Source organism: Mauremys reevesii, linkage group 2, assembly GCF_016161935.1.
Source record: "Mauremys reevesii isolate NIE-2019 linkage group 2, ASM1616193v1, whole genome shotgun sequence".
NCBI lineage: Eukaryota > Metazoa > Chordata > Testudines > Geoemydidae > Mauremys > Mauremys reevesii.
Window position 1 is genome coordinate 11,983,977 of NC_052624.1, and position 27,190 is coordinate 12,011,166.

Sequence of the window (27,190 nt, forward strand, 5' to 3'; positions counted from 1 at the left end):
GCGGGGCGTTTCCCGCCGGGCGGCGGAGGCCCCGCCCCGTTGTTTACCGCTCGCTCGCTCGCTCGCTCGGCCGGGCTGCTGCCACCGCCTCCATCTCCATGTTGGAGCGTCCCGCTGCTGGCGGCGCGGCGGGGAAGCAGCGGGCGGGGGAGGCGCCTGTGGCCTGGCTGTGAGGGGCGGGAGGCGGGGCGCGCTGCGCTGCGAGCGCACTGACAGGCTCTGAGCGCGGCGGCGGGCAGCGGTGGCGCAGCGCGGAGACCCGGACTGGAGCCCGGCCCGGCCCCCCCCGGTTCTTCCTCCTCCTCCTCCTCGCAGGGCGGCGGTGGCGGCTCCTGCCCCTGGAGCTGGTGTCTCGGCGGAGCCCGCAACGCTGCCGCGGGGGGCGGGCGGGGGCCTGGGCTGGGGGAGCGCCCCGGGGGCGGGTTCTGGCTCCGGCTCCGGGGGGCATGTAGCGATTGCGTGTGGGCGGGCGTCTTACAGGTTTCTTAGGGAGGGGGGCTCTCGGGAGGGGCGAGGGTAGCTGGGGGCTGGGTAGGAATAAACCGTTTTGAGGGGCTGCGTTGGTTTGGGGTGATACGGGTTAGGAGGAGGGGGATCCGCTTATTATTGGGGCTGGGTTGATTTGGGGGTGATACGGGTTAGGAGGAGGGGGATCCGCTTATTATTGGGGCTGGGTTGATTTGGGAGTGATACGGGCTGGGAAGGAGGAGAGTTATTTAGGGGGTAGGTAGGCTCAGATAGTCATTGGGGGCTGGGTTGATTTGGGGGTGATACAGGCTGGGAAGGAGGAGAGTTATTTAGGGGGTAGGTAGGCTCAGATAGTCATTGGGGGCTGGGCTGATTTGGGGGTGATACAGGTTAGGGAGGGTTGGTACATATTTCTGGGTGGTACAGGGATTTAGGGGGTGGAGAGGTTTCCTAGGCAGGGTGTTTTTGGGGGTGATATATTTTGGGCGTTCTAGGGGTGGTGATTCGGGGGGGGGAGTGATACGGGATTTTTGTTTTGGTGGGGGTGATATTTCCCTTCTTTCCCCTCACCCTCCCCCCCCGGGAATTACTACTGGAGGAGGCGGCACTATAGGAGGGGTCCCCTGTGCGCGCGGTTTTTTTTTTGTTTTTTTTTTTTTCTGGCTGGCTTCGTTCCTGAAGGAGTTTTGAGAGAGAAATCTGCCTATCGATCCCTAAAAACAAACGCACACACACCTGCCTCCGGGAGGGAAATAGCCAGGTGAAATCGCACTCTGTTTCCATGGACAACCCGTCCATTATCACCCAGGTGACTAACCCCAAAGAGGAGGAAATACTGTCCTGCACTCAGGATAAAGGTAAGCGTTCCTTTCAGATTATACTAAAGTGATGGGCGCTGTAAAGATGCATGAAATAATAATATATACTCCACAGATAGTAAAAATATCCTTCCAAGGCACTGGGACTGGAGGCGTTTGGTGGTTTACAGGGTGTAGGTTGAAGCCAGTGTTTGTGTGATGGCTTCTGACACTGCTTGTCTAGATAATTCATACAATTATTTTAATTTAGCATTAACTAGATTTTATTTAAATAAAATATGTTGTGTCTCCAGAGGGTCCTTTAATGTAACTTCTGCAACCTTGTTTTTGTCACCCTCGAGGCTCTCTAGGAAGAAACACTTCTTCTGTCTGGCTTGTTAGAAAATTTTGAAATTTCATTCTGGGGCAAGGAGATGCTTTGGGGGGAAAGAGGGTTGTGACTCTCCCAATCCTAATTAAAACAGAAAATTTATCTTCAGATCTTGTTGAAGGATTATGCCTTGACCCTGCAAAAGAAACCAAGACTACTTAGCATCTGAAAGTGGTCAAGCAAAATTGATCTGGCTAAGTGTCTGTCAGTTGTGATACAGAGGTAGGCACTACAGGATGAATAAAAGACAGTCTTTAACAGACAGAGTCCAGGGTCCCTGGAATTTTTTTGAGAGCATTACAGATCTTGAAAGTTATTGTGTGTATAAATGTGTGGGGGTTTTTTTGGTACAGTAGGTAAAAACAAGGCAAAAGGAACAGAAATGTGCATATATGAAAGAAACATCTGTTAATAGATTCAGCACTATTCCTTTTTATTAAATAACTCAGTATTCCCTTTCCCTGTGATCAATAGCCATTGTTTTCTGGTGTCCTGCAGCACTCTTCCTTTTTTTGCTAAGTGTGAAGGTTCTTGTAATGGTAAGGAATTCTGAATAGCTAGAGGGCTCAGTCCCTGTTTCATTATAACAGTGTTTTAGAGCAAAACACTCCACACCCAACCACTGATAGCCTTCCTGTTATGGGATGACAATTTGTAAGAAAGTACAGTGATATATAAAAAATTAATCCATGCCATCAGAGGTGGTTGTTATAAAGGAGCATTTTCTCCTTTGGAATACGAATGCTACAATCACTGGTTTCTCATCCAACCAATTGTGAAATGACACATTTACTATAAGGTCTTGTGTATTCAGACTTCTAATATTTCCCACTGGTGGTAGCAGTGATTGGTTTGGGGTGTGCAACTGTATACAAGGCACTTGTCATTGACATTTTATACAGGGTCTCACAGACATCTTTGGAGTAGGGTTAGGTGATACAGTAGTTAAAACATCAGTGACACCCAGAGGCCTGCTTATATTGGAGCTCCCATTATTGCTATTATTACTGGTGAAGGTGTACTGGTGTTATCCTCCAGTTAGAATTTTAGAGTAGACAGAATAGTGGAGACACAGTTGATAGATTACAACTTGACAGCTTGTGGTAAATACATGCATTTGCAATAAACATAAGTGTCTTCAGATTCATTATTCTGTGTTTGATAATATATTATCTGTGGTATGTATTTGCATGTTATATATTCATATATTACTCATTCTAGTCTATCTTAAAGTAAAAATCATGGAAAATTAGTGTGCACTGGCATAGTAGTGTTTTTTTAATCCTGGGAATTTTTACAACTTTAGAAAAATAAAACCCAGAATTACCTAACTTTCAGTATAGGTTACTGGTCTTTAAAACTTCATTTTTAATGGATTTTTGTTAGGTAAAAATGTAGAGAAGCATTTTAAATAAGTGAATTTTAGACTGAATTTGTTTCAAAATTTGTAACAAAATGATATATGCTCTGAGGTTTTGTCAAGTGTCATTCCTATGCAAACTGTTAAGGTAAAGAGTTGTAAATTGCCTGTCTGCTGGGTTTTGTAATGGAAATGCTGGCCATCCTTAAAATCTAGGTATGGTTAGAGGATTTTCTATTTTTTGAGGTTTGTAGGTTGTCTTAAGGTTATTTGCATATCTCACTTTAGTGACTTCAGGTTATGGTAAGGCTTCTTTGTAACTTGGGGATTCCTTAGAGTTCAAGCAAAGCTTTAAGATGGTATATACTAAAGCAGAGCCTAAACCTAAGGTGCAGTATACATGGGGCTGTGGGGAACTCGAACTTTTAGTGGGAGGCAACCTGGCTGTATAAATCAGTGCATCAGGGTTAATCTTCAGTAACTTGTTTGTGTTAAATTGCCGTGTATACAGTGGTTCTCTAACATGTATGTTTTTAATATATGCTGATTTATCTTTTGAAGTAATCAGTTCCAGAATTTGTTTTTAGTACTTCTTCTGAAATTGTTCTGTAATTATAAAAGCACTGTTTCTGTTGCTTCAGTTTACTCTGTCCACTTCCTGTATGATTTTAGGCTTTGGCGGTGAAAATGTGCTCTAGGATATAACTTGTCGTATAGGGTTTTCAGGAGTAATTTGTTAGCAATTTAGTATACAATATCTATGCTCAAACTCTGAAAATGTTTAATATCTATATATTTTACCATTGCAAGGTGCCATGATGTAGGCTAGCAAAATAAAGACCTACCTAATAGGCACTGGGGGCAGTTCTCTTCATGTAAATGTTATGTTTTAAAAAAATCAAAATATTTTCTTGCTAGTTCAAAGCGCGTAAAAAAATCCTTAAAAAAATTCCATTCTATGGTAATGGAACTTCCCATTAAAGTTTAACGATCAGTATTACAGTGGCACAGTTAACAAATATTTAATTCTAATAATTGGATCAAAACCATGAAAAACGTTGACTTTTTAATGAGAGTTATTCAATGACTGACTGCCACATGATGGTGCACTACATTTAGGTCTGACAGTCAAAATGAAGGCCAACTACTGAAAGTTGTAACAACTACATTTTTAATGATTTCATTTAACATTTGTCCTGAAATAGTTTCTTTTCTAGAAGTTGTTACACTTTCAGCTAATTTTGGTATTTGCTGATGTAAGTGTAAATAAATCGGTGCTTGGAATTATAAATCTCTTGTGCAAATTTAAAAGATTGGATGGCTATTTAAAAATATTTTTAAGCAGAAAGCTAACAAACTGTTTGATAGACTTTCAGTAAGCTAAAGTGTTCCCCTTTGCTGAAAACTCTGGAGCTTGTCATATCTGCCTTTTGTAAACTCAAAACAGCAACAAAAGCTGTAGCTAGCAATTAAAATGGAAATACTTATAAGAATAAGAAAAGTAAAATTTCTTGTTTCTGAGTGACAAATTTTATCTTAGTTTTTATTCAAAATTTAGATCTTCATGTTACAGATGAAAAGTAGACACTTATATTAACTGAATTATTTATATTTATGTACTGATCAGTTACTTCTTGATATACTAGTTAAATGCTTCATGTCTTGAAAAGAGAGCAGTGATGATAGATTTTAGCATTGAATATTGTGTAGGCAGACAAGCTAATTGATATGTATTGTGTAACTAGGCCAAATAAGTGTATCGCCTTTATTTTGCATCTGTGAATTTCTTTTTAATCTTCATCAATGCAGAGATTTTAGGCTGTTTAAATAGTCATAAATTAACATGTATGTAGCAGTGGCATGACATTCTAGTCCAGTTAGTAAGTACACTGCTGTCCAGATTCTCTTTGATGTTTGGTTGATTTTCTCAGTTCAGACACATCTTTCCTAACTTGTTCTAAAATTTGACCATAATCAAAGCTCCCATTCAGTAATTTGGAATTATTGCAGGTTGTCTTTATGAATGTCTTCTGTTGTATGTGTAAAAGCAATTATTTTTTGGAATATTTCAGACCTGGAACATAAAACCAGTAATCGTATTTTGAATAAAGTATAACCTTTAGTACTTTATGAAAATATAAAAGTCTTGAGAGAGAAGCTTCATTTTCCTCCTTTTTTACAAAGAGTGTTCATTGTCATTTGAGGCAATATGTTTGCAGTACCATTGTAGCTGTGTTTGGCCCAGGATATGAAAGAGAGACAAGATAGGTGAGGTAATATATTTTTTTGGACCAACTTCTGTTGGTGGAAGGTACAAGCTTTTGAGCTACACAGAGCTCTTCTTCAGGTCTTTTTTTATTTGAAGTAATAAACATTTCAAAAGATCTTCACCTAAAAGCTCACATTTGGAGTAGAACTGAAGTACAGTGTTCTTGAATTTTAATGTTAACATGATTTAATCACAACTTAAGTAGCTGATATTTGGAATATTTTATTTCCTTTTTATCATTGTGATTTCAATAGGATTTTAGTGCTTCATGAACATTTGAACACATGCTGTTTTAAAATAAAGTATCGATGTAACAATTTTTTTATATTCACCAAAACACACTAAATAACATGAAGTAGAAAGTAACATTAAGAAGAAAATGTAGAAGTCGTCTCTAGCTCTGCATTGGAATGTGGTTCATTACAGAGGGTAATTTTAAAATGTTAACTAGTGACGTAATTGTTATGAAACCAGAGCAACCACACTAAGTTTTACGTTCTAGATACACTGTAATAACATGTGGTAACCTAAGATTTTGTTTAAAGTTGCAGTTAAAACTCAACAAACTGGGATGATGATGATGATGATTATTTTTGGTGATCTGAATGATAGTTTATACAAATATCTGGTACTCAAGCCATATCTGAGGGCTGTGAAACTGTCATTTTATTTAATGGTGGGCTCTTTGAATTCAGACTTGTCTTAATGTGGTGATTTAACTTAAGCTTTCAGAAATTAGTGTGCCTTAAAAAACAGCAAGACTATATTTTGTCAATCTGGCATTCAGAAATGCAAATTGAAACACATTTCTAATATGAGTCAATAAAACACAGTTTGATCTGTCATGCACTATATTTTAGCCTTCTCAATTTAATCTGTGCTGAGATTCACACTAATAAACATCATAAATACGTTTCCAAGTTATTTGTGTGTGCATGGAAATTGCTCATCACATTTAGTGCTAACACTAATCTGAATGATAAAAATATATGAAATATGAAGCCGTAAATTCTCATTGAGGAGTTTGTGATTTGTTTGGTTTATGGGTGGGGCGAAAGTTCACTGTAAAAATCACTTGAGTCTGCTCAATAGGCATCTGAGATTTTTTTGTGTGAAAGCTGATGACTCTGTTCCCATTTAATGACATTACTATATACTTTCTCCTTACTTACCTGGCACAGGCTGACCTGGAGGCTCGAACAGAGTCAAATGAGGGAGGGGGAAAAAAAGCCCTTTTTGCTGTTTTGTCCCACATAAAGAACCCTGAGATACTTTTAAGAAAACCATAAACTTGTTTGACTTTGGAGATATCAGGAATACAAATCTTGTATTTTCCACTTTTGCTGGAGGAATCCTTGGAGGATCAGAGAACTGTAGCGGTGGGAGAAATATCTCAGTTTTCAGATGGAAGGCTTGGGCTGTAGAAAAATTCACAAAAATGCTTTCAGCCACTTATTTGTCAGGAGTTAGTTAAATAGTTGCAAACAAAAAGTAGTCTGAACCTCTTTCCCATGTTAGTTGCTTAGGTTTTAGTTTCTTATACGTTTCTTGATGACCTCAGATTTTTATCTGTGCAGTTTTAACATTGCATGGCAATAGTTTTTGCAGGTACTAAAATCTGTTTGTTACAGGAAAAACCAAAGTATTTGCAGATCAGAATGAATGCTAAATCTGTGTCTTTCAGTACCAGTTAGTATAGAGTAATGTAATATTAATGTTTATAGTGAAATTTCCAGTTTCGCTCAGATGGGGAGGAAAAACCATGTTCGTGATGTCAGGACTAGTCTGTTCTTAGGCCTTATTCAATATTTTATCAAAGTAGCTTTTACATGAATGCAATAGAGTGTCTAGTATTTTAGCACAGTTCATACTACTGCAGTGTTTTTGTTGTTGTTTTTTTTAGGGTTCTTAAGAGTAATAGATTGACAGCACTGGAAACTGATGTCTTTTATCTACAGAACAGATGCAATAAAATGCATCTTTAAGTTTACCACATAATTAAATGCTTTACATAGAGGGTGAATCAAAAGTGAGATAATTCTTTTAAAGCAAGACCGTTTCCTCAGTTTTTAAAAAACAAACAAGCCTGAAGAGCCACCGCCTCTTTCCTAAAAATTACAAAGTGTTTATAAGTAGATTTGAAGGCCAGAAATCGTCATCTAGTCTACCTTCTGCATAACGCAGGGATGACCCACCCTCGGGTGAAAAATGTCCAATGTGCCAAAATTTACTAAATGTATACTTTCTTAAAGGGTAAACTGAAACTTCTGGAAGAGGTACGTAGGAGATGAAGTAGCAGCTAATGTGGTGTACAAAAGATACATTATGTATATTCCATATTCTTTCATCTTGGAGGTCTTGTCCAGCTACTGACCAGACCATTTTGCTATGCCTGTGAGATCTGACATGGCTCCAGCTCCTGGCAGTATTGGTGCTGCTGATTGCTTGCGTTCCCAAGGCTTCAGCGAGCGATAGGAGCAGGAATGAAACTCAGTATCTTACATAACACTATAGAGCCCTACAGATGGCGTAACTGGAAAAACAATATAGATACAGATATATTATTAAAAAAAACGTTCAAAACAAAACCTTAGTAATGTGCATCTGTAAGCCACAAAGTTGAGACCCTGTATTTGCATGATAAAACTGAACATGTTTCAGATGACTGTCATGGTAGTTCAGTAGCTTATTAATAGCACCTGTGAAACTGATTACTCTTGTCAGTTTCATTCTGCTGCTGCTCCTTCAGAGGCTCTTCCACTTTCTGGGGAGAGTGACTCAACAGTGGAGGATTGTCTCTTCTCCCCATGCTCCTTCAGAGTTCCCAGAAGCAGCACAATGAAACTTGATAGCAATCTTTCAGTTTCATGACTGCTGTTCCTAGCTATTAATCAGCAGCAAAACTGTAAATAGTGTTTTTGTTATGATGGTGCGAGGCAAAGCTGTGATCTCCCCCTCACTTCCAACAGCCAGGAGAGGGGAGCTGTACAACAGGGGGAAGGACAGAATTTTGTCAAGGGCATAGGAGTAAATACCTAATCTTACTACAAATGCCATGGGATCTTTATTGTGCTGAGACATGGATCTCAGTTTAAGGTCTCATAGTTGTCAGTGAACATAAGAACGGCCATACTGCATCAGACCAAGGGTCCATCCAGCCCAACATGCTGTCTGCTGACAGTGGCCGATGCCAGGTGCCCCAGAGGGAGTGAACCTAACAGGCAATGATCAAGTGATCTCTCTCCTGCCATCCAGCTCTACCCTCTGACAAACAGAGGCTAGGGACAAGGCCGGCTTTAGGCCAATTCGCCTGATTCCTGGGAATTGGGCCCCGCGCCTAAGAGGGCCCCGTGCCTTAAGCGCCTTTTTTTATTTTTTTTTTACTTACCCCGGCTGCGGTCTGCTCCGGGGTCTTCCGTGGCCCCGCTCCCCTGACCAAAGCGCCCGCGGGAGCGCGGCTGCCCCACAGCCCCGCTCTCCCGGCTGGAGCTCTGGCTGGAGCGCGGCAAGCCCCGCGGCCCCGCTCTCCTGGCTGGAGCTCCGGCTGGAGCGCGGCTAGCCCCGCGGCCCTGTCTGGAGCTCCAGCCGGAGCGTGGCAAGCCCTACCCTGCAGCCCCGCTCTCCCGGCTGGAGCTCCGGGCCCTTTAAATAGCCCCCAGAGCCCTGAGGTAGCGGGGGGCTCCAGGGGCTATTTAAAGGGCCGGGGCTCCAGCTGCCTCTGCCACCCCGGTCCTTTAAATAGCCGCCAGAGCCCTGTCGCCCCCATGCATTCCCCAGAGCTCCCGCGGCTATTTAAAAGGTCCAGGGCGGGGTAGAAGCAGGGGAGCCCTGGGCCCTTTAAATAGCCCCACAGCCCTGGTATAACGGGAGGGCTTGGGGGATATTTAAAAGGCCGGGGCTCCAGCTGCCTCTGCTGCACCCCGTGGCCACAGCCAGCCCCTGCCAAACCCCCTGTCCTGTCTTCAGCCAACCCCTGCCACACTCTCCTGCGGCTGTGCCCAAAGCCAGCCAGCCCCCCACACACCCCTGCCTGCACACCCAGCCCCGCACCCCCTGCCCTGTCTCCAGCCAACCCCTGCTGCACCCCCCTGCCTGAAGCCAGCCAGTCCCGCACTCCTCTGTCTCCAGCCCTGCCAACCCCTGCTGCATCCCCCTGCGGCCCTGCCTGAAGCCAGCCAGTCCCGCACTCCTCTGTCTCCAGCCCTGCCAACCCCTGCTGCATCCCCCTGCGGCCCTGCCTGAAGCCAGCCCGCCCCACACACCCCTGTCTCCAGCCAGCCCCGCACCCATTGCCCTGCCTGCAGCCAGACCCTACCTCCAGTCAGCCCCTGCCCTGCCTCCAACCAGCCCCATGTCCACTGCTGCCCTGCAGTTCCCAGGGCAGTAACCCTGCACACCTGCTTCAATGAGGGGGGCAGGGAGCAGCTGGGACTCACACATGTGCATACCCCCAGGGAGTGGCGGGGACCCACACATGTGAAATGGCGCTCATTAATAACCAATCAACAGCATATATGATGCAATGTACATAATATATAATTTTATTATTTATATAGTTATGGAAAGTAAATAATACATGGAAGAAATGAGAGGCTTTTTTTACACTTTTTTTTTAGTCATCCCTGCCAGGGCCCCCTGAAAATGTTCGAATTGGGCCCCACACTTCCTAAAGCCAGCCCTGGCTAGGGACACCATTCCTTACCCATCCTGGCTAATAGCCATTAATGGACTTAACTTCCATGAATTTATCTAGTTCGTTTTAAACCCTGTTATAGTCCTAGCCTTCACAACCTCCTCAGGCAAGGAGTTCCACAGGTTGCGCTTTGTGAAGAAGAACTTCCTTTTATTTGTTTTAAACCTGCTGCCTATTGATTTAATTTGATGGCCCCTAGTCCTTATATTATGGGAACAAATAAATAACACTTTCTCCACGCCACTCACGATTTTATATACCTCTATCATATCCCCCCTCAGTCTCCTCTTTTCCAAGCTGAAAAGTCCTAGCCTCTTCAATCTCACCTCATATGGGACCTGTTCCAAACCCCTAATCATTTTAGTTGCCCTTCTCTGAACGTTTTCTAATACCAGTATAACTTTTTTGAGATGAGGAGACTACATCTGTATGCAATATTCAAGATGTGAGCGTACCATGGATTTATATAAGGGCAATAAGATATTTTCCATCTTATTCTCTATCCCTTTTTTAATGATTCCTCACATCCTGTTTGCTTTTTTGACTGTCGCTGCGCGCTGTGTGGACGTCTTCAGAGAACTATCCATGATGACTCCAAGATCTCTTTCCTGATTAGTTGTAGCTCAATTAGCCCCCATCATATTGTATGTATAGTTGGGGTTATTTTTTCAGTGTGCATTACTTTACATTTATCCATGTTAAATTTCATTTGCCATTTTGTTGCCCAATCACTTAGTATTGTGAGATCTTTTTGAAGTTCTTCACAGTCTGCTTTGGTCTTAACGATCTTGAGCAGTTTAGTATCGTCTGCAAACTTTGCCACTTCACTGTTTACCCCTTTCTCCTGATCATTTATGAATACGTTGAATAGGATTGGTCCTAGGGCTGACTCTTGGGGTGCACCACTAGTTACCCCTCTCCATTCTGAACATTTACCATTTATTCCTACCCTTTGTTCCCTGTCTTTTAACCAGTTCTCAATCCATGAAAGGATCTTCCCTCTTATCCCATGACAGCTTAATTTACATAAGCGCCTTTGGTGAGGGACCTTGTCAAAGGCTTTCTGGAAATCTAAGTATACTATGTCCACTAGATCCCCCTTATCCACATGTTTGTTGACCCCTTCAAAGAACTCTAATAGATTAGTAAGACATGATTTCCCTTAACAGAAACCATGTTGACTTTTGCCCAACAATTTATGTCCTATGTGTCTGACAATTTTATTTTTTTACTATTGTTTCAACTAATTTGCCCGGTACTGATGTTAGACTTACCGTTCTGTAATTGCCGGGATCACCTCTAGAGCCCTTTTTAAATATTGGCGTTACATTAGCTATCTTCCAGTCATTGGGTACAGAAGCTGATTTAAAGCACAGGTTACAAACCATAGTTAATTGTTCCACAATTTCACATGCGAGTTCTTTTAGAACTCTTGGGAGAATGCCATCTGGTCCCGGTGACTTGTTACTGTTAAGCTTATCAATTAATTCCAAAACCTTCTCTAATGACACCTCAATCTGTGACAATTCCTCAGATTTGTCACCTACGAAGGATGGCTCAGGTTTGGGAATCTCCCTAACATCCTCAGCAGTGAAGACTGAAGTAAAGAATTCATTTAGTTTCTCTGCAATGACTTTATCAACTTTAAGTACTCCTTTTGTATTTCGATCGTCCAGGGTTGTTTAGCAGGCTTCTTGCTTCTGATGTACTTAAAAAAAATTCTGTTATTACCTTTTCAGTTTTTGGCTATCTGTTCTTCAAACTCCTTTTTGGCTTTTCTTATTACATTTTTACACTTAATTTGGCAGTGTTTATGCTCCTTTCTATGTACCTCACTAGGATTTGACTTTCATTTTTTAAACGATGCCTTTTTATCTCACTGCTTCTTTTACATGGTTGTTAAGCCACAATGGCTCTTTTTTAGTTCTTTTACTGTGTTTTTTAATTTGGGGTATACATTGAAGTTGGGCCTCTATTATGGTGTCTTTGAAAAGTGTCCATTGCAGGGAAAAGCTTGCAGGGATTTCACTCTAGTCACTGTACCTTTTAATTTCTGTTTAACTAACCTCCTCATTTTTGCATAGTTCTGAAATTAAATGCTACAGTGTTGGGCTGTTGAGGTGCTGTTAGTGGCATGACTCTGCCATGTCATTTGCCATAGTAAAAGAACCAGGATAGACAAATATGACTTCTGTGAAAGTAAATGGTGAAGAATTTTCACAAGCATGAATCTATGGAATGCATTAAGTGCACATAGGGTTTGTGGACACACAGATCAGACTTGCATTTGCATATCAGAGTATCTGCACACTTACAATGGGTATGCAGAAATGCACATGCATGAGCATTTGGGATCCTATTTTTCTAACCAGTTAAAATACTGTGGAATAGTAAATGTAGTGGATAAAAGAATAGTGAAGGACATAGTTTCAGTTTTTGAAAAACACTTTTTGAGGATGAATGATGAAGACCATCATGGATTTTTAAAGCTGTCCATGAGATAGGAAATGGTTATGGCCAATTTTTCTAGTGAAGAGAAGTTAATAGTATGGTGTCCCAAGTATTAGTACTGTGTCCAGTGGTGGTCAGAATGGGCTTGGCCCTTGAAGGTACTCAGCATTTTAATTCCTGATACTGCAGGATGCTTTGCTGGGTCATGCCAACCACTTGGAGGGACGGGTGAATGGGTGAGGTAGCAAAACTTACTAAGAGTACAGCTACCTACATTAAAGGGAAAGGAGGTTTGAGAGACATTTTATGAAAGCAACCAACAAAACTGAGGAATTGGTAGAGAGTATGTAGCAATGGTAGATAATTCAATGTAGGTAAGTGTACTGTATTGCATATTGGAAGGAACAGTTAAACTCACTCATTACACACCAGTGGTTTCTCGATTAGTTGAGGCATCTTTGTGGACAGCTCAGTGAAGATATCTTCTTAAGGTATAGCAGCAGTCCAAAAAGCAGATAGTACATTGGATTAAATTAGGAAGTGAATAATGCAGAAAATAAGGTAATACTATCATAAAATCCAATGATTAGACCATTCCTCAAACAATGTGGGAAGTTTTGGTCCTTTCATTTTAAGAAAGACAAGACATAATGGAAATAGAAGAGGTTTAAAAAACAACAAAATGATTAAAAGCCTGGAAATAATTCTGTTTGAGATTAAAGCCTAAGAAAGGAAAGGAGAAAAATAAGAGGAGATATCATTGAGGCACAAAATAACAATTGGTATAGAAGAGGCCAAGCAGGGCCTCTTGTTAGTTTTTCCCATAATACAACAAGGCATTTAGAATCAAAAGGCAACATGTTTGGAATAGGTAAAAGGAAGTATAGTTTTATGCAGCATACAATTAACCTGTGTAAATCAGTGCCAGAGCATAACATTGCAAAACATCACTAGGTATTGTTAAAAAGAATTGATGTTTATGAATGTCTGCAGTTACACTAACTAGGATGAAATGACCAGGTTATATTAATCATACTTCAAGGAATAAATCAATCATCATCTGGAGTCAGGCAAAAATGTCTCCCTTTGGTGTAGTGCACAGTTGGGTGCATTGTATTTTCCCCTGAAGCCTCTGCAATGGCCTACAGTTTTATCAGAAAAATTATTGGTTGGATCCATTGTAATATCAGCGTTCCTAGAAGTTCAGTCTCTATGCTAAATCAGTTATAGGCCTCTGCTGAAATTGCCAGCCTGGTATGCTGTTTGTGCTGATTATTTTTGTGTTGTGGACACTGGTTTTCTGAGAACTGAACCTCAGGCTATTTGATGGAAGCTATTAATAGTCATTAGCTGAAAATGACTGTTCATTTTAGACATGGGGTAAGGAATGAAAAGTTCCGTTTCCAGTTACCAATCTCCTGTGCTATTCATTTCACTCATGCTAGTTAAATTTGTTAACCTATGTTGTAAATCCCCAGAAGGGGGTTTACAAAATTTTACACAGAATCAGTTGTTTTGGTCTGAGGGTTTTTAGTTTCCATTTAAACTCAGATTTAACCTGAGTACAAGGTTGTGGGAATCCTGCATTTTCTCAGCATTTCCCAATTTCCTCTATTTTTCGAAGGTACTCTAATTTTGCATTGAATTTAAAAATGGCTAGGGAGCCTGTATAGAGGGATGTTATAAAGAGGGTGAGGGAGTGAGAAACATAGGACGAGAATGACCTGCTTAATTGTAGGATGGAGATTATACTTGTGTGGTTTTGTTTCCAGTTAATGGTGTTAACTAAATTGATAGTTAAATGCAACCTGTCCCCTGAAATTCTATAAACTTGTCTTTCACTTTTAAAGTGTGACAAAAATTTAAACACCTAAGTTGGCCTATATTTAAGACAGCTTCTTTTAAAAAAGACAGTAGTAATTTAAAATTTCCTAGTGTTAAAAATAACTTGTCAGATTACTAAAAGTGAAAGATCATAGAAAATGTTGTTCCTGTATTTTTTTTTCAGGTTTTCAGGTTTTTTTGGTGCATTAGACTCACTTAGGTCTGGTCTACACTTAAAAATTTTGCTGGCATAGCTGTGTTGGTTAAGAGTATGGAAAAAATCAGACCTGTAACCAACATAACTGTGCCAGCAACAGCCCCAGTGTAGATGCAATTAAGGACTTTTATTGTAAGAGGAACTTGCATAACCCACGCCAGCAAAGAACTCTCGTGTATCAACTGTATTCCCATTAGAACGGTTTACCAGTATAGTATTACCAGCAAACCCTTCATAGTGTAGACAAGGCCTTAGTGTCTAGTGGCTTTCATGGTTTCCCTTGAATCACTGTTCTGTTTTTCTGTTTTGCTTGTGTGTGTCTTTCATATGGCAATAAGATAGAGAATAAACATTAAAACAAAATAGGAAATTGTGATTGTAAAACTGCAAAAATCAACAGGGCAGGAGTAATTGTGCCTAAAACCCCCCACTTCTAACTCCCTTTTTTAAAAAAAAAAAAAGCTTGAATATGTCACTTTGAGAATAATACTGGTGAGTATGTGTGCTCGGATACCACTTGCTTATTGGGAGCTTCATCTCCTAAAGAGTCACATTTAGTAGTGAAGTACAATCCATAGTTAATATATTGAAACTGTATGATCAGAAAAGGAAAATTCAGTAGTTGTTAAAAAATAAAAACCAACCCACTCCCACCCTTGATAATACATAGTACTTTTTTTTCACTACTCCCCAAGGACCTAATGCCATTGAAACCAGTGGCAAGAGATTGTGGTCAATAACTCCAAGGTTGGTGCTCCATACTTACAGGATCAGGTACAAGCAAACAGGAGGAGAAGAGACTAACAGGTAGTTGTCCTTTAGCATTTCCATTCCAAGTGTCCTTCCTGAAAAGGTGTGTTAAATTTAGAAAAATAAAATAAAATCAAACAGTATCATGTTAAGATTGTGATATGTGCTGTACTAGAAGTGCAGGAAATACAATGCTAAAAAATGACCTGACCATTCATTTGTTTGTTTCTCAGTTAGATGTGAGTTTGGATACTTTTAGTCATGTCCTTGAATTTTTGTCATGTGTTTATTTTTTGTCAAAACTGTTTAACAGTGCTTCTGATGATTTTGCTAGTTCGCTAAACTGTTTTTTAATTTGCTTATTCAGCTAGCACTTAAACTGTGTAGTTAAACAGTTTATATGTTCAGGGGGATCATGTAAGGAAATTACAACATAATGAGATCAGTTTTTTTAAAAAAATAACTACACCTTTTTTAACAGGACAACATTAACAAGAAGATAGGCTGTAAAAAAGGAAATTAACAAATCTCCACAAAGTACTGGAAGGAAAAAAATTCTAAATAAATAGTAAATAATTACCACTCAGGAAGAGAGTACTAATGGAAAAGTTTGGATATATAGTTTTGCATTCCAGTCACACAAAAGAAAATAAATACACAAATTTCATAACAGAATGATAAAGGAAGGTGCCATAGTATAGGGAACCATGTTCTTATAATCTGATAATGTCCTAGATTAAAAGGTGTCAGGGCTGATGTATGTTTCATTTTGGAAATGTCTTGACTTGGTTCAGTGGCCTTACAATGACAGAATATATGGATCAAAATGTAATTAAGCTGCATCATGGCCAAATACATTAAGGCAAAAACTTTGTAATAACCTTAGATAGATAAATACGTGAGACCACCTGAAATGTAATAGTAAAATACTGATTTTTTAAAAATTTAATTTGGTCTTAAACATTTTGAAAAAATAGAGGACGAGTGCTTTACATCTTCTAAATATTTTACAAACAAGATATATAAAACATGCTAATTATCCAGATATCCATAGTATTAAACACCTACTGATTCCTAGAAGACTCCTTTTTTCTTTTCTCTCTCTTCGGGGTTGTAATAAAATAAAATATTTTTGGCATGATCTTGCCCCTAAAGTGAAATGGGAATCGAATCATTCACCATGGATGGTTCCCGTCTGTTTCTTAAAACTACTTGTTGTTGTTAGGTTTTGAGAGCTAAAGTTTCTCTCATTTTGTACAACAACCTTCACAGAGGCAATCCTGGCAATTACAGGCCAGTAAGCCTAACTTCAGTACCAGGCAAACTGGTTGAAACTGTAGTGTAGAACAGAATTATCAAATACATAGATGAACACAATTTGTTGGGGAAGAGTCAACATAGCTTTTGTAAAGGGAAATCATGCCTCACTAAACTATTAGAATTCTTTGAGCGGGGTCTACAAATATGTGGACAAGGATGATCCAGTGGATACAGTGTACTTGGACGTTCAGAAAGCCTTTAACAAGGTCCCTCACCACAGCCTCTTAAGCGAAGTAAGCAGTCATGAGGTAAGAGAAGGTTCTCTCATGTATCAGTAACCGATAGGACAAATAGGATAGGAATAAATGGTCAATTTTCAGAATGGAGAGAGGTAAATTTCTCCAAGGATCTGTATTGGGACCAGCACTGTTCAACATATTCATGAATGATCTGGAAAAAATGGTAAACAGTGATGTGGTAAAATTTGCAGATGATATAAAAGTACTCACGGTAGTTAAGTCCAAAGATGACTGCGAAGAGTTACAAAGGGAACTCACAAAACTGGGTGACTTGGCAACAAAATGGCAGGTGAAATTCAATGTTGATAAATACAAAGTAATAAACTGTGGAAAAAATAATCCCAACCATATTCACAAAATGGTGGTGTCTTAATTAGCTGTTACCACTCAAAAAAGAGATCTTAGGTTTATTGTGGGTAGTTGTCTGAAAACATCCGTTCAGTGTGTAGTCAAAAAAGCTAACAAAAATATCATAATGCCACTATATAAATCCATCCTATGCTCACACCCTGAATACTGTGTGTAGTTCTGGTGACCCCATCTCAAAAAAGATATATTGGAATCAGAAAAGGTACAGAGAAGGGCAACAAAAACGATGAAGGGTTCAGCTTCCATATGAGGAGAGATTAAAAAGACTGGTACTTTTCAGCTTGGAAAAGAGATGACTAAATTGGGGAATATTATAGAGGTCTGTAAAATCATGAATGGTATGGAAAAAGTGAATAAGGAAGTGTTATTTACTCCTTCATATAACATTGAAATTAATAGGCAGCAGGTTTAAAACAAATAAAAGGAAATACTTCTTCACACAAAGCGCTGTCAATCTGTGGAACACATTGCTGGAGGATGTTGTGAAGGCCAAAACTATAATGGGGCTCAAAAAAGAATTAGATAAGTTTGTTGAGGATAGGTCTCTCAACGGCTGTTAGCCAATATGGTCAGGGATACACCACCAGGTTCTGGGTGCCTCTAGCCTTTAACTGCCAGAAGCTTGGAGTGGACAACGGGGTGGATCATTCGATAATTGCCCTGTTTTGTCATTCCCTCTGAAGCACCTGTCATTAGCCACTGTTGGAACACAGAATATTGGACTAGATCAGTGGTTCCCAAACTTTAACAACCTGTGAACCCCTTTAAAATGTCAAGTCTCGTGAACCTCCTCCTAAAAATGAATATTTCCAGGGATTTTCTCCTTTACCTGAGTATAAATTATAAAAGCAGTGATCTGGGAAATACACAATTTGTTTTTATGACATGCTTATTATACATTATTTATGATTGATTATTATTTATCATGACAGTATTTTTATTACATTATGAAAACTGCAACACTCTTCCAAGAGCTCACTTTCGTAGCTCGTATCATTTTGAATAAGCCTGTTATAAGACAAGGCTGCTATGTTTCATCAAGGAGTATCAGATGTGAAACAGCATGAAGGTATTTAAGAAGCCGATTCAAAGAGTTCCTCCTACACAAGCATTCAGGTCTTGAGCAGTCCAGGCAAACAACGCACGTTACAACAAAGCTTAAACTTGTTCTTCATAATAATTTTAAAAACAATACTAGCTGCCTATTTAATTTTAAAAACAGCAAAAAATATCCACCTCCCTTTCCATTTCTTATAAGGAGTCTTGAAGTTTAAATCTCCTCAGTGTGATTGATATGCTTGCTTTGATCTGCTTAGCTCTTGGAAATCCAGGGGATCCAGGCTGCTGGCCCCGTGCTGTCTGGGGTCCCTAGGGACAGCTCTGTCTGCCATTAGGGAATTTTTTCCTGAGAACCCCCTGTAACATTTCGCGAACCACAGTTTGGGGACCACTGATCTGACCCAATGTGGCTGTTCTTATGTTCATAAACTGAGGCAGCATGAGTAGGGTAGGCAAACTTAAATCTGCAAAACTTTCCTTATGAAACTAATTTATTAGCCCCTGTAATGAGTTTTCCTGGTTTGGTAGTCTCTCATTCCGTGTACACATGCATACAGAACTTCACTGTCATTCTCTGGGATCCTACATTTTAAATTATCAGTTAAATAGCTAGTTAAAACCACTTTATGGATTCCATATTTCTCTTTCCATGTAGAGTGGGTCCCTTAGAAAAGCAGCTTGTTGTTTCAATTTCATCATGTAAGGCAACCTAACATTTATTTTATACATTTGAAAGCCTCCTACTCTAAGATAATTACCAATTAAACTTTTTTCTAGGCCTGACAAAATGACCTGCTGATAACTATACTGTACTTGCAATGTTCAGAGCCTGGGTTTTGAAAAACAAGGCACAGATCTATAATAGGTGGCAAGAGATCCATAAGCATGTATGTTGTCTTTACAAAATCTATCTGGGACAACTTCTCTTCAAACCACTGTCTTTGGTTACAGGCATCATAGTAAAAACAATAATTAGACCAGAGTTTTAAATATGGCAAGCACCACATTATATGTTGCCACCCAATGTGTGCCATAAACTTTAGTTTGGGATGGCTCACCCAGTAAATCCTGAATCTTTCAGTTTATTATTATTTGGGAGAATATTTAAAACTGAAAATACTTGTCAGAGTTTGATATTTTTACAAATAAGAAACTGCATTATGAGCATGAGAGCATATGAACTAACCTGGAGGCATTGCTAAGCAACTTTATAGTGGGATTTAACTTTGACAAATGCCCATTAACACTTTCTTCTGTATTGCTCATAATTTTAGCCAAATCACTTCCAAGAGGTTAAATGCAGTCATCTTAACTGGTTGCAAGTTAAAAGGGTTAGCTTTTTTGTACGGTACTTCCCCCCCCACCCCAACTATGTACATGCATCAGCGCTAACCACTTTTGTATCGGTGCATCTTGAGAAAGCATGGCCAGCTATCCTGTAATGTTTCTGTAGAGGATAGCATGCCTAGAGTAGATGCACAAAGTGGCATCAGCCGTGGGCAGTATATTCTGGAATGTCCTAATGCACAAATAATTTTACAAATATGGTTAGGGAGTCTGTCCACACTGCAAAAAAAAAATGTGCTGAACCAGTTGCAGGTTGTCAGCTGTGGTCTAGAAGTGACAGAACATCGCCTCGAGAGTTGCTGACAGAGTTTTAGCCCTGTGGTGACACTAACCAAGTTTAGAGCCAGCTATACTGTAAGGGAGATATCTACAATGGGATTATTTTGTCCAAAAATTTGCATAGTTGCTACCACGAGTGCATCTTCACTGGGAATAGCAAAAGGGACAAGGCTCTGGGCAGCCACTAGCACAGGGTTGGGCAAACTTGTTGGCCCTAAGGCCACATCTGGGTATGGAAATTGTACGGCAGGCCATGAATGCTCACAAAATTGGGGGTTAGGGTGTGGGAGGGGGTGAGGGCTCCAGCTTGGGGTGCGGTCTCTGGGATAGGGCTGGGGTTGGGGGTGCAGGAAGGTGCTCTGGGCTGGGACCGAGGGGTTCGAGGGCAGGCGGGGGATAAGGGCTAGGGCAGAGGGTGGGGATATGGGAGGGGGTCAGGAGTGCATGCTCCAGGCGGCACTTATCTCAAGCAGCTCCCAGAAGCAGCGGCATGTCCCCCATCCAGCTCCTATGTGGAAGTGCAGCCAGGCAGCTCTGCGCGCTGCCCCCTCGGCGCCGCCCCTGCAGGTCCCATTGGCCCTGGTTCCCGGCCAGTGGGAGCTGTGGGGGCCGCACATAGCGTAGAGGCAGCGTGCGGAGCCACCTGGCTGCCCCTGCACATAGTAACCAGAGCAGGGACATGCTGCTGCTGCTTCCAGGAGCCTTGCGGAGTGGGGCAAGCCTCCGACCCCACTCCCCGGCTGGAGCTTGGGAGCAGGGCAAACCCCGTTCCACGGTGGGAACTTAAGGGCCAGATTAAAATGTCTGGAGGGCCGGATGCGGCCCCCGGTCCGTAGCTTGCCCACCCTTGCATTAGCATTTTAAGAACTGTCATCACTCCCTGCTTTAAAGGACATGGTGCTTAAAAACCTGGTAGATTCTGGTCCTTTGTGCATTCTAGAGTTCTCACTGCTGGAACTGAATTGATGGTAGCAACAAGTAGAAACATATTTTAAAAAGTCAGTGCTAACGTGGGGACAGGACCATAATGAATATTTGGAACAATAGTCTGTGTCAAGTGAGTGCTAATGAAAATTTCACTCTGTATTTCTTTCATCTGCAGTGATTGCCAACAACTGTAGAGATGAGCATATTTTCATCTATTTGCTTGTTAATCTCATAGGCCAAAGTATCCAGCATTTCATTAGCTGTAGTTCTTGACTATGTGGCCCATTACATTTTCATACTGAACTATGGAAAGAGATTCTTTTGAATGGCGTAAAAAGCCAAAAGTATGCAAAAGGCTACAAGACAAAAAGTGACACTGTAGCGCTTAAAACTGTTTTGACTAGTAAAATAATCTTAGCTCTCCAGAGTCTTGCTGTCTTTACAAAGTACCACTTTTAAAATTCTGTCATCAGTAAAGATTTCTTTCCCATGGATTCTACAGATCAGACATGTAACTTTTATATTTAGCCATGCTGAATTGCAGCTTGAGAATATAAAGCCGCGGAGTTCAAAAGTTCTCCTTAGCCTTGTCTAGAGTGGGGGAAATTTGACAAAAATGTCCCAAAGTTGTTGGCACTGGTTCGTCTCAAACAGGTTAAGCAGTATTGGGGGCTCAAGTGCCAGTGGGCTGCTGCTGTTTTAAGCACTGTGTTGACACTGCTCTGAGCAGGATTAGATGACATGGTATTTAAAATATTGGTAACCTGTGTACACTGAGACTATATCTACAGTGCAATTAGACTTCCACAGCTGACTCGTGTCAACTGGCTTGGGTTGAGGGGTTGTTTAACTGTGGAGTAGACATTTGAGGTCCGGCTGCAGCCCAAGCTCTTGCAGGGTCCTAAAGCTTGAGCTTGTGCCTGAACCCAAACATCTTCACTGCAGTTAAACAGTCCCTTACTCTAAGCCCCAGGAGCCTGAGTCAGCTGGCACAGGCCAGACATGGGTTTTTAACTGCAGTGCAGTCATACCCTAGGACTCCCAAGGTTGCTGGACCAATGGTTAGCAAGAAACCTACCTTTTAACCTCCAGCATCCCACTTGTTTGTTTACACTCTTTGCACCTTTTCTTTATTTGTGTCTTTCTCTCTGATTGCACGTGTCATTATTTGTGAGATACCTAGCACGCACTTGTACACTGTTATATAATTACCTTGTATATGATATGCTGTTTTACTGCTTGCCTACAAAACAATTAAAAATCTTTAATGGGATATAGTTAGTAACTGAAAGGATATTTAACATATTTGACTAAGCCTTATAGTTAAAGCTAACACAAATGTAAGAGAAACCTCTCCTTTCATCCAAATTGTTACACTTTGAAGCTGTGAATTACTTTACCTGTGGGAAAGAGAATAGCTGTAACATTCCCTGTAAAATTGGTATTTAACTACTGTTGGTATATATTTAGGGCTTGTCTTCACTACCCAGGTAAGTCAACCTAAATTAAGCTACTCACGTAGCTGGAGTTGACTTAGCTTAGATCGACTTACTCCGGTATCTTCACCGGTCTGCGTTGCCGGGAGACGCTCTCCGGTCGACTTACCTTACTCTTCTTGGGGAGCTGGAGTACCAGAGTCAACCGGAGAGCACTTTGCCATCTATTTAGCAGGTCTTCATTAGACCCGCTAAATTGACACCAGCTGCATCGATTGCAGCAGCGTCAATCTCCCCGGTAGTGAAGACAAGTCCTTAATGTGTATGTTTGTATACATCTTAAGCGGTTGTTCTTGACTTTCACTTCAGCCGCTTAGGTCCTGTCTTCCCATTTGCTAACATCATTTTGGCTTCACTGTTGACAGCAACACTAAGATCTCTAGTGTAGCTGGGCCACCAGCTGTTGTCAGAAGCTTTGAAATAGTGTCATGTAACCCTGTTCAAAGGAGGTAGTCTGGATGATACTGTGATTAAAATGCTGATGCTCTTCTATGTTAGAGCTCCCACTGTTGCTAACTGATGTAGCTTAACCTTAAATATTATACATTTTAGGATAGAAATTCCTAGCATAGATAAAGTTAGAAAATTCCTGCGCAGGTGAGATCTGAATGTCCATTCTTTTAAAAAAGCTTTTCAAGCCTCCTCATAAAGAAGTGAGAAAGGTTCGACCCATTTATTTTTTTCTTTGAAGGCCACTTCCAGGTTTAATAGCAAGGACAACTACAAAAATAGTTTACACTTGTAAACCGCAACAACGTTGGCTTTATATTTCTATGAAACCTTCTTTAATAAGATTAAGGACTGAAGTAACTGTTCAGGTTGTAATATTTTGGAATATTGGCTCACTTTTTGCTAGTATACATGATTTGATAACTGATAGTTAAGGATTTAGTGCCTGTATATAAGCTTAAAAAGTAAGCTCAAGATAATAAAATATTTAATACCATATAGGCACTTGCTACTACACAGTGGAATGTACAGTTTACTAAAATTTCACTGTCTACCATTTCAAACTGTACTTCAGAGTACTGTAAGTAAAATAGATGACTGCAGGATGAAAACCTAACCATAAGTACAACCATATGCTAACACTTGTGAATGATTAAATAAACATAACTTATATACTGTAATACTTTGATACATCTTTGCCTACTGTCAAATCAATACAATACAAGATAAATGAGGGATGAGGTCTGCAGCTAGCTTAGAAAATAGAGCGCATTTAGCAAATTTCTAAAGTTAATGTACCCTTCCCCCTTTCTCTGTGACAAAGACATGTCCCCTGATTAACCATTGGTTACTGCTTGGTATGGCACTCTGTTGTTGATGGTGTACCCTGAAGGTGATTGAAGTGGCTGCAGTGTCTGAATATCAAGAGCCTGGAAAAAGGAGACTTGCTGATACTGTGATGGTAAGCACAAAATAAAAAAAGATGAGTAAAATAACTAAACTAAAAATCTGGAGGAAAAACTCCCTTAAACTTGAAAATCTAGTCAATTTAAAAAAAACTTTTCACATGCTACCCCTGCCCCTGAATCCACTTGTCAGTTTTTATGGTTTGGCAACCACACTGTCCTAGTTTTAAAATAAGTTTTTAAAAAAAATTCTCTCCTCTGATGCTGTGTAAAGAAACATAAAAGGGAGAATGACAGTACAGAAGATGGTGTCAAATGAATATTAAAAAAAAAAGTTTTTTGCTCTGCTTTAATAATGAATTAAATTTCAGATGTAGGAATTGTTGTTGTTAAAAGTTGCTTTTCTTTAACCTCTTAAGGTATTTCAACACTTGTAAATACTAGCAGATAATTTTTAAAATTAACAGTGTGTTGGTGGCCTTAATACAGCATGTGTTCCCATATAAATAAGTATAGGTATGTAAAATTTGCTGAACATATTTACATAGTTGCATTTTAACTAATATTTTGGATATTGTTTGGCTATGTCTTTCTGCTTTATAGTAACTATATTAAGATTTGAGTGTGATGAATCTGCTTAAAACAATTATGAAAAAATGGTCCTAGTTGAGAGTTCGCTTGAATATTTTTCTTTTAAAAAACCAACAACTTTTTTTAAAGTGTGCGCATTAATCTGCACATTTATTTTTGTTTTTTCCACACAAGGTCATATTTGTTTCCCGAACTGCCTTTAAAAATCGGTAGCTATAGACGTTGTGCATTGGGAACAAAAGGGATTTTGTTAGAGCTTTGAACGTAATATGTTAACTTGGATTTCCTCAGTGGTTTAATGGAGGCCAAATTTGGCTTGTTAGATGTATTTGGATGATAATGTGTATGCAGAGCTCACGTAAAATTTTCAAAAGCACCTAGGTATTATTTTCAAAAGAGACTTAAGAACCAAAGTCAGTGAAATTAGAGTCTAGGCGTGTAAATCTCTTCTGAAAATATTGCCCCTCTTCTGTTTTTCAGTGTTGTTTCGTTAGTGGAATTTGACATTCTAGCTCCTGAGACAATGTAAGGTTGGTGTTCTGATCAAGTTTGTCATTAGATTGTTATAGATTTAGTTTTCTCCTAATGACTGATTCAGGAAACAGCTTGAAAAAATTAAATAAATGGTAAGGGTGAAGACAAGACAAGGACAGATGCAGAAGCATAAACTTACGAGACTGCCATTGCTGTGCTGGATGATGATGGTATAAGCCCAGGCAGTATGAAAACATGTTCCCTCAGGACAGGGTGGAGGAAGTGAACTTAAATAATAGGGTTGATAAAGAGAACAGTCATTGACTTAAAAAAAACAGGAGTACTCTTGGCACCTTAAAGACTAACAAATTTATTTAAGCATGAGCTTTCGTGAGCTACAGCTCACTTCTTCGGATGCATAGAATGGAACACACAGACAGGGGATATTTATACATACAGAGAACATGAAAAGGTGGAAGTATGCATACCAACCGGCAGAGTCTAATCAATTGAGATGACTTGTCATTTGCTTAAGAGCTACAGCATGTGGATTTTGAACACTTTATCACTTATTACATGACAGGAAGCAGCACCACAGATTAGCTGGCATTGCTTAATACCTATAGTTGGAGTTCAGGTAGTATTTAAAAAAAAAAAGAATATAAATGAAAATAGTCATGAATTGTCCCAAATCCATCCATTAAGGGTGGTGTGCATTGGGACACTGACTGGGCATCTGTGTCCTTCTTTTGCTGCTTTATAGTCTGTGTTAATATATTCCCTTTCAGTCCTGGTTGACAAATTTAGCCCCAAAAATGCATTGTCTATCCTTGTCGTCCCATGTGGGACGACTATCAGTTAAAAACTAATCTGTGTTTATATTATATTCCATCTTTAAGTTGAAATGTAAGCACTACCTGAAAATTGCTGCTTTCACCACTGAAACACAGTTCTCTCTGGAATGAAATATAGTAGCTTTTTTGACAGCAGTTTTACACAGTATCATAGAATATCAGGGTTGGAAGGGACCTCAGGAGGTCATCCATCCTCTTTGGAACCCTCTTTCAGGTAGTTGAAAGTAGCTATCAAATCCCCCCTCATTCTTGTAGTTTAAGACATGGAAAGAAAAAAACATCCTGTTGAAACTACAGAATTTAAATAGGCAGCAATTACAGTGTTGTACTTAGATGAGATAGTTAAAATTGGCCAGGATGTCAGAGTTAATACCACTGCCCTTGAAAAAATTCCCTTGGATTCATGATGACCTCTGTTTGAACTTCTCCAAAAGACAGCAGAGTGACCCTCTAACACCATGCTGAAGCATTGGTTCAGCTGTGATTCAGATTAATGAATTGCTGTCATACCACTTTGTGCATTATCTAGATGTTTTTTAAGGTCTTCCATCCATGCATAGATTGCGACCCAGCCTTACTTAGTATGAGAGATCTGACAGTATCACAATATAAAATGGTATTTATGTGGGCTTGAAGTTTGTCCTTTCGCCTATTTTTCTACATGTACTTTTTATGGTAGGTAATTTTAAAAAGACTCATGGTATAATATCTCAGGACTAAGGTAATTTGGGGTATTTTAATATAAGGCTTTCTTTAACCCCACAATCTCTTTATCGTTTTTCTTTTTAGTCATCCCGTTTTACATTGTCAAAAAGTCATGTGCTCCCAAAAAGGCATGGAGCAACATCTTTCAAGAATGACTTTAATTTAATTTCTTGGACTAACAGCATGAGGATATTTTGTCGTTGACATCATAATTACTGTGTTATTGACGTTGTGCTTCCCTTCTACCTACTTTCCTCACCCAAAAAAGTTAATTAGCAACATAATCTTAACTGAATGGTAGTGAAAATTAGGAGCTTAAAGGTAAATGTTTTCTCCTATCTCAATCCGTTAGTTGCAAATTGTCATCCAGAGGTTGCAGAAACAATTGTTCAAATAAAATCTTGTTGTGGGTATGGATTTTAAGCATTATTGTTGGTATAAGAGCTAATGCGTTAAAGTTGTGACAGCAGAGTCAGTATTTTTGCTATTGTACACATTTTCTTACCAGTCTATCAACTCCTAAACCAAAAACCTCACAAGAATACAGACCCCCTACATTTTTATTTATCTTATACTTAGTGTTTCAATAGTAATTTTCAAAGTAGAAGTTCCCAGATATGACAGATGTCCTCTCTTTTTTTTTTAAAGATTTCCTTACCTGTTTAAGACAATGGTCAAAAGTATTTATTCAAACATATATAGAGACATGTAGATAATTTACCTTCCTGACAGAGTGCTGATAAAACTTTTATTCTTTTGGACCTAAATTTACAGTCCCCTATTGCAGTGTCCTTCATTTTATTACTGCAATACTAATGAATTCTTAAGAAGACAATGCTCTGCCTTGCTCTGGCTAAACTGCATTACTACAGCTAGTTACAAAAAACTAGCACCACACATAGCTTACCAGTAGACAGACAGACAGACACACACACACACTCTCCTTTCTTCAAAG

The 27,190-nt window shown here is 39.9% G+C and overlaps 1 protein-coding gene across 2 annotated transcripts in view; it reads left to right on the forward strand.

Moving 5' to 3' along the window:
* The first annotated feature begins 514 nt into the window (after positions 1 to 514).
* CTDSPL (CTD small phosphatase like) overlaps positions 515 to 27,190 on the forward strand; it is a 125,373-nt gene continuing 98,697 nt past the window's right edge. Inside the window, exon 1 of one of the 2 annotated variants that reach the window (XM_039525643.1) lies at positions 515 to 1,325. In XM_039525643.1, the coding sequence (XP_039381577.1) occupies positions 1,250 to 1,325 (76 nt within the window). In that variant the 5' untranslated portion in view covers positions 515 to 1,249. The remainder of the gene's footprint in view (positions 1,326 to 27,190) is intronic. The other variant, XM_039525642.1, reaches the window with a different exon arrangement.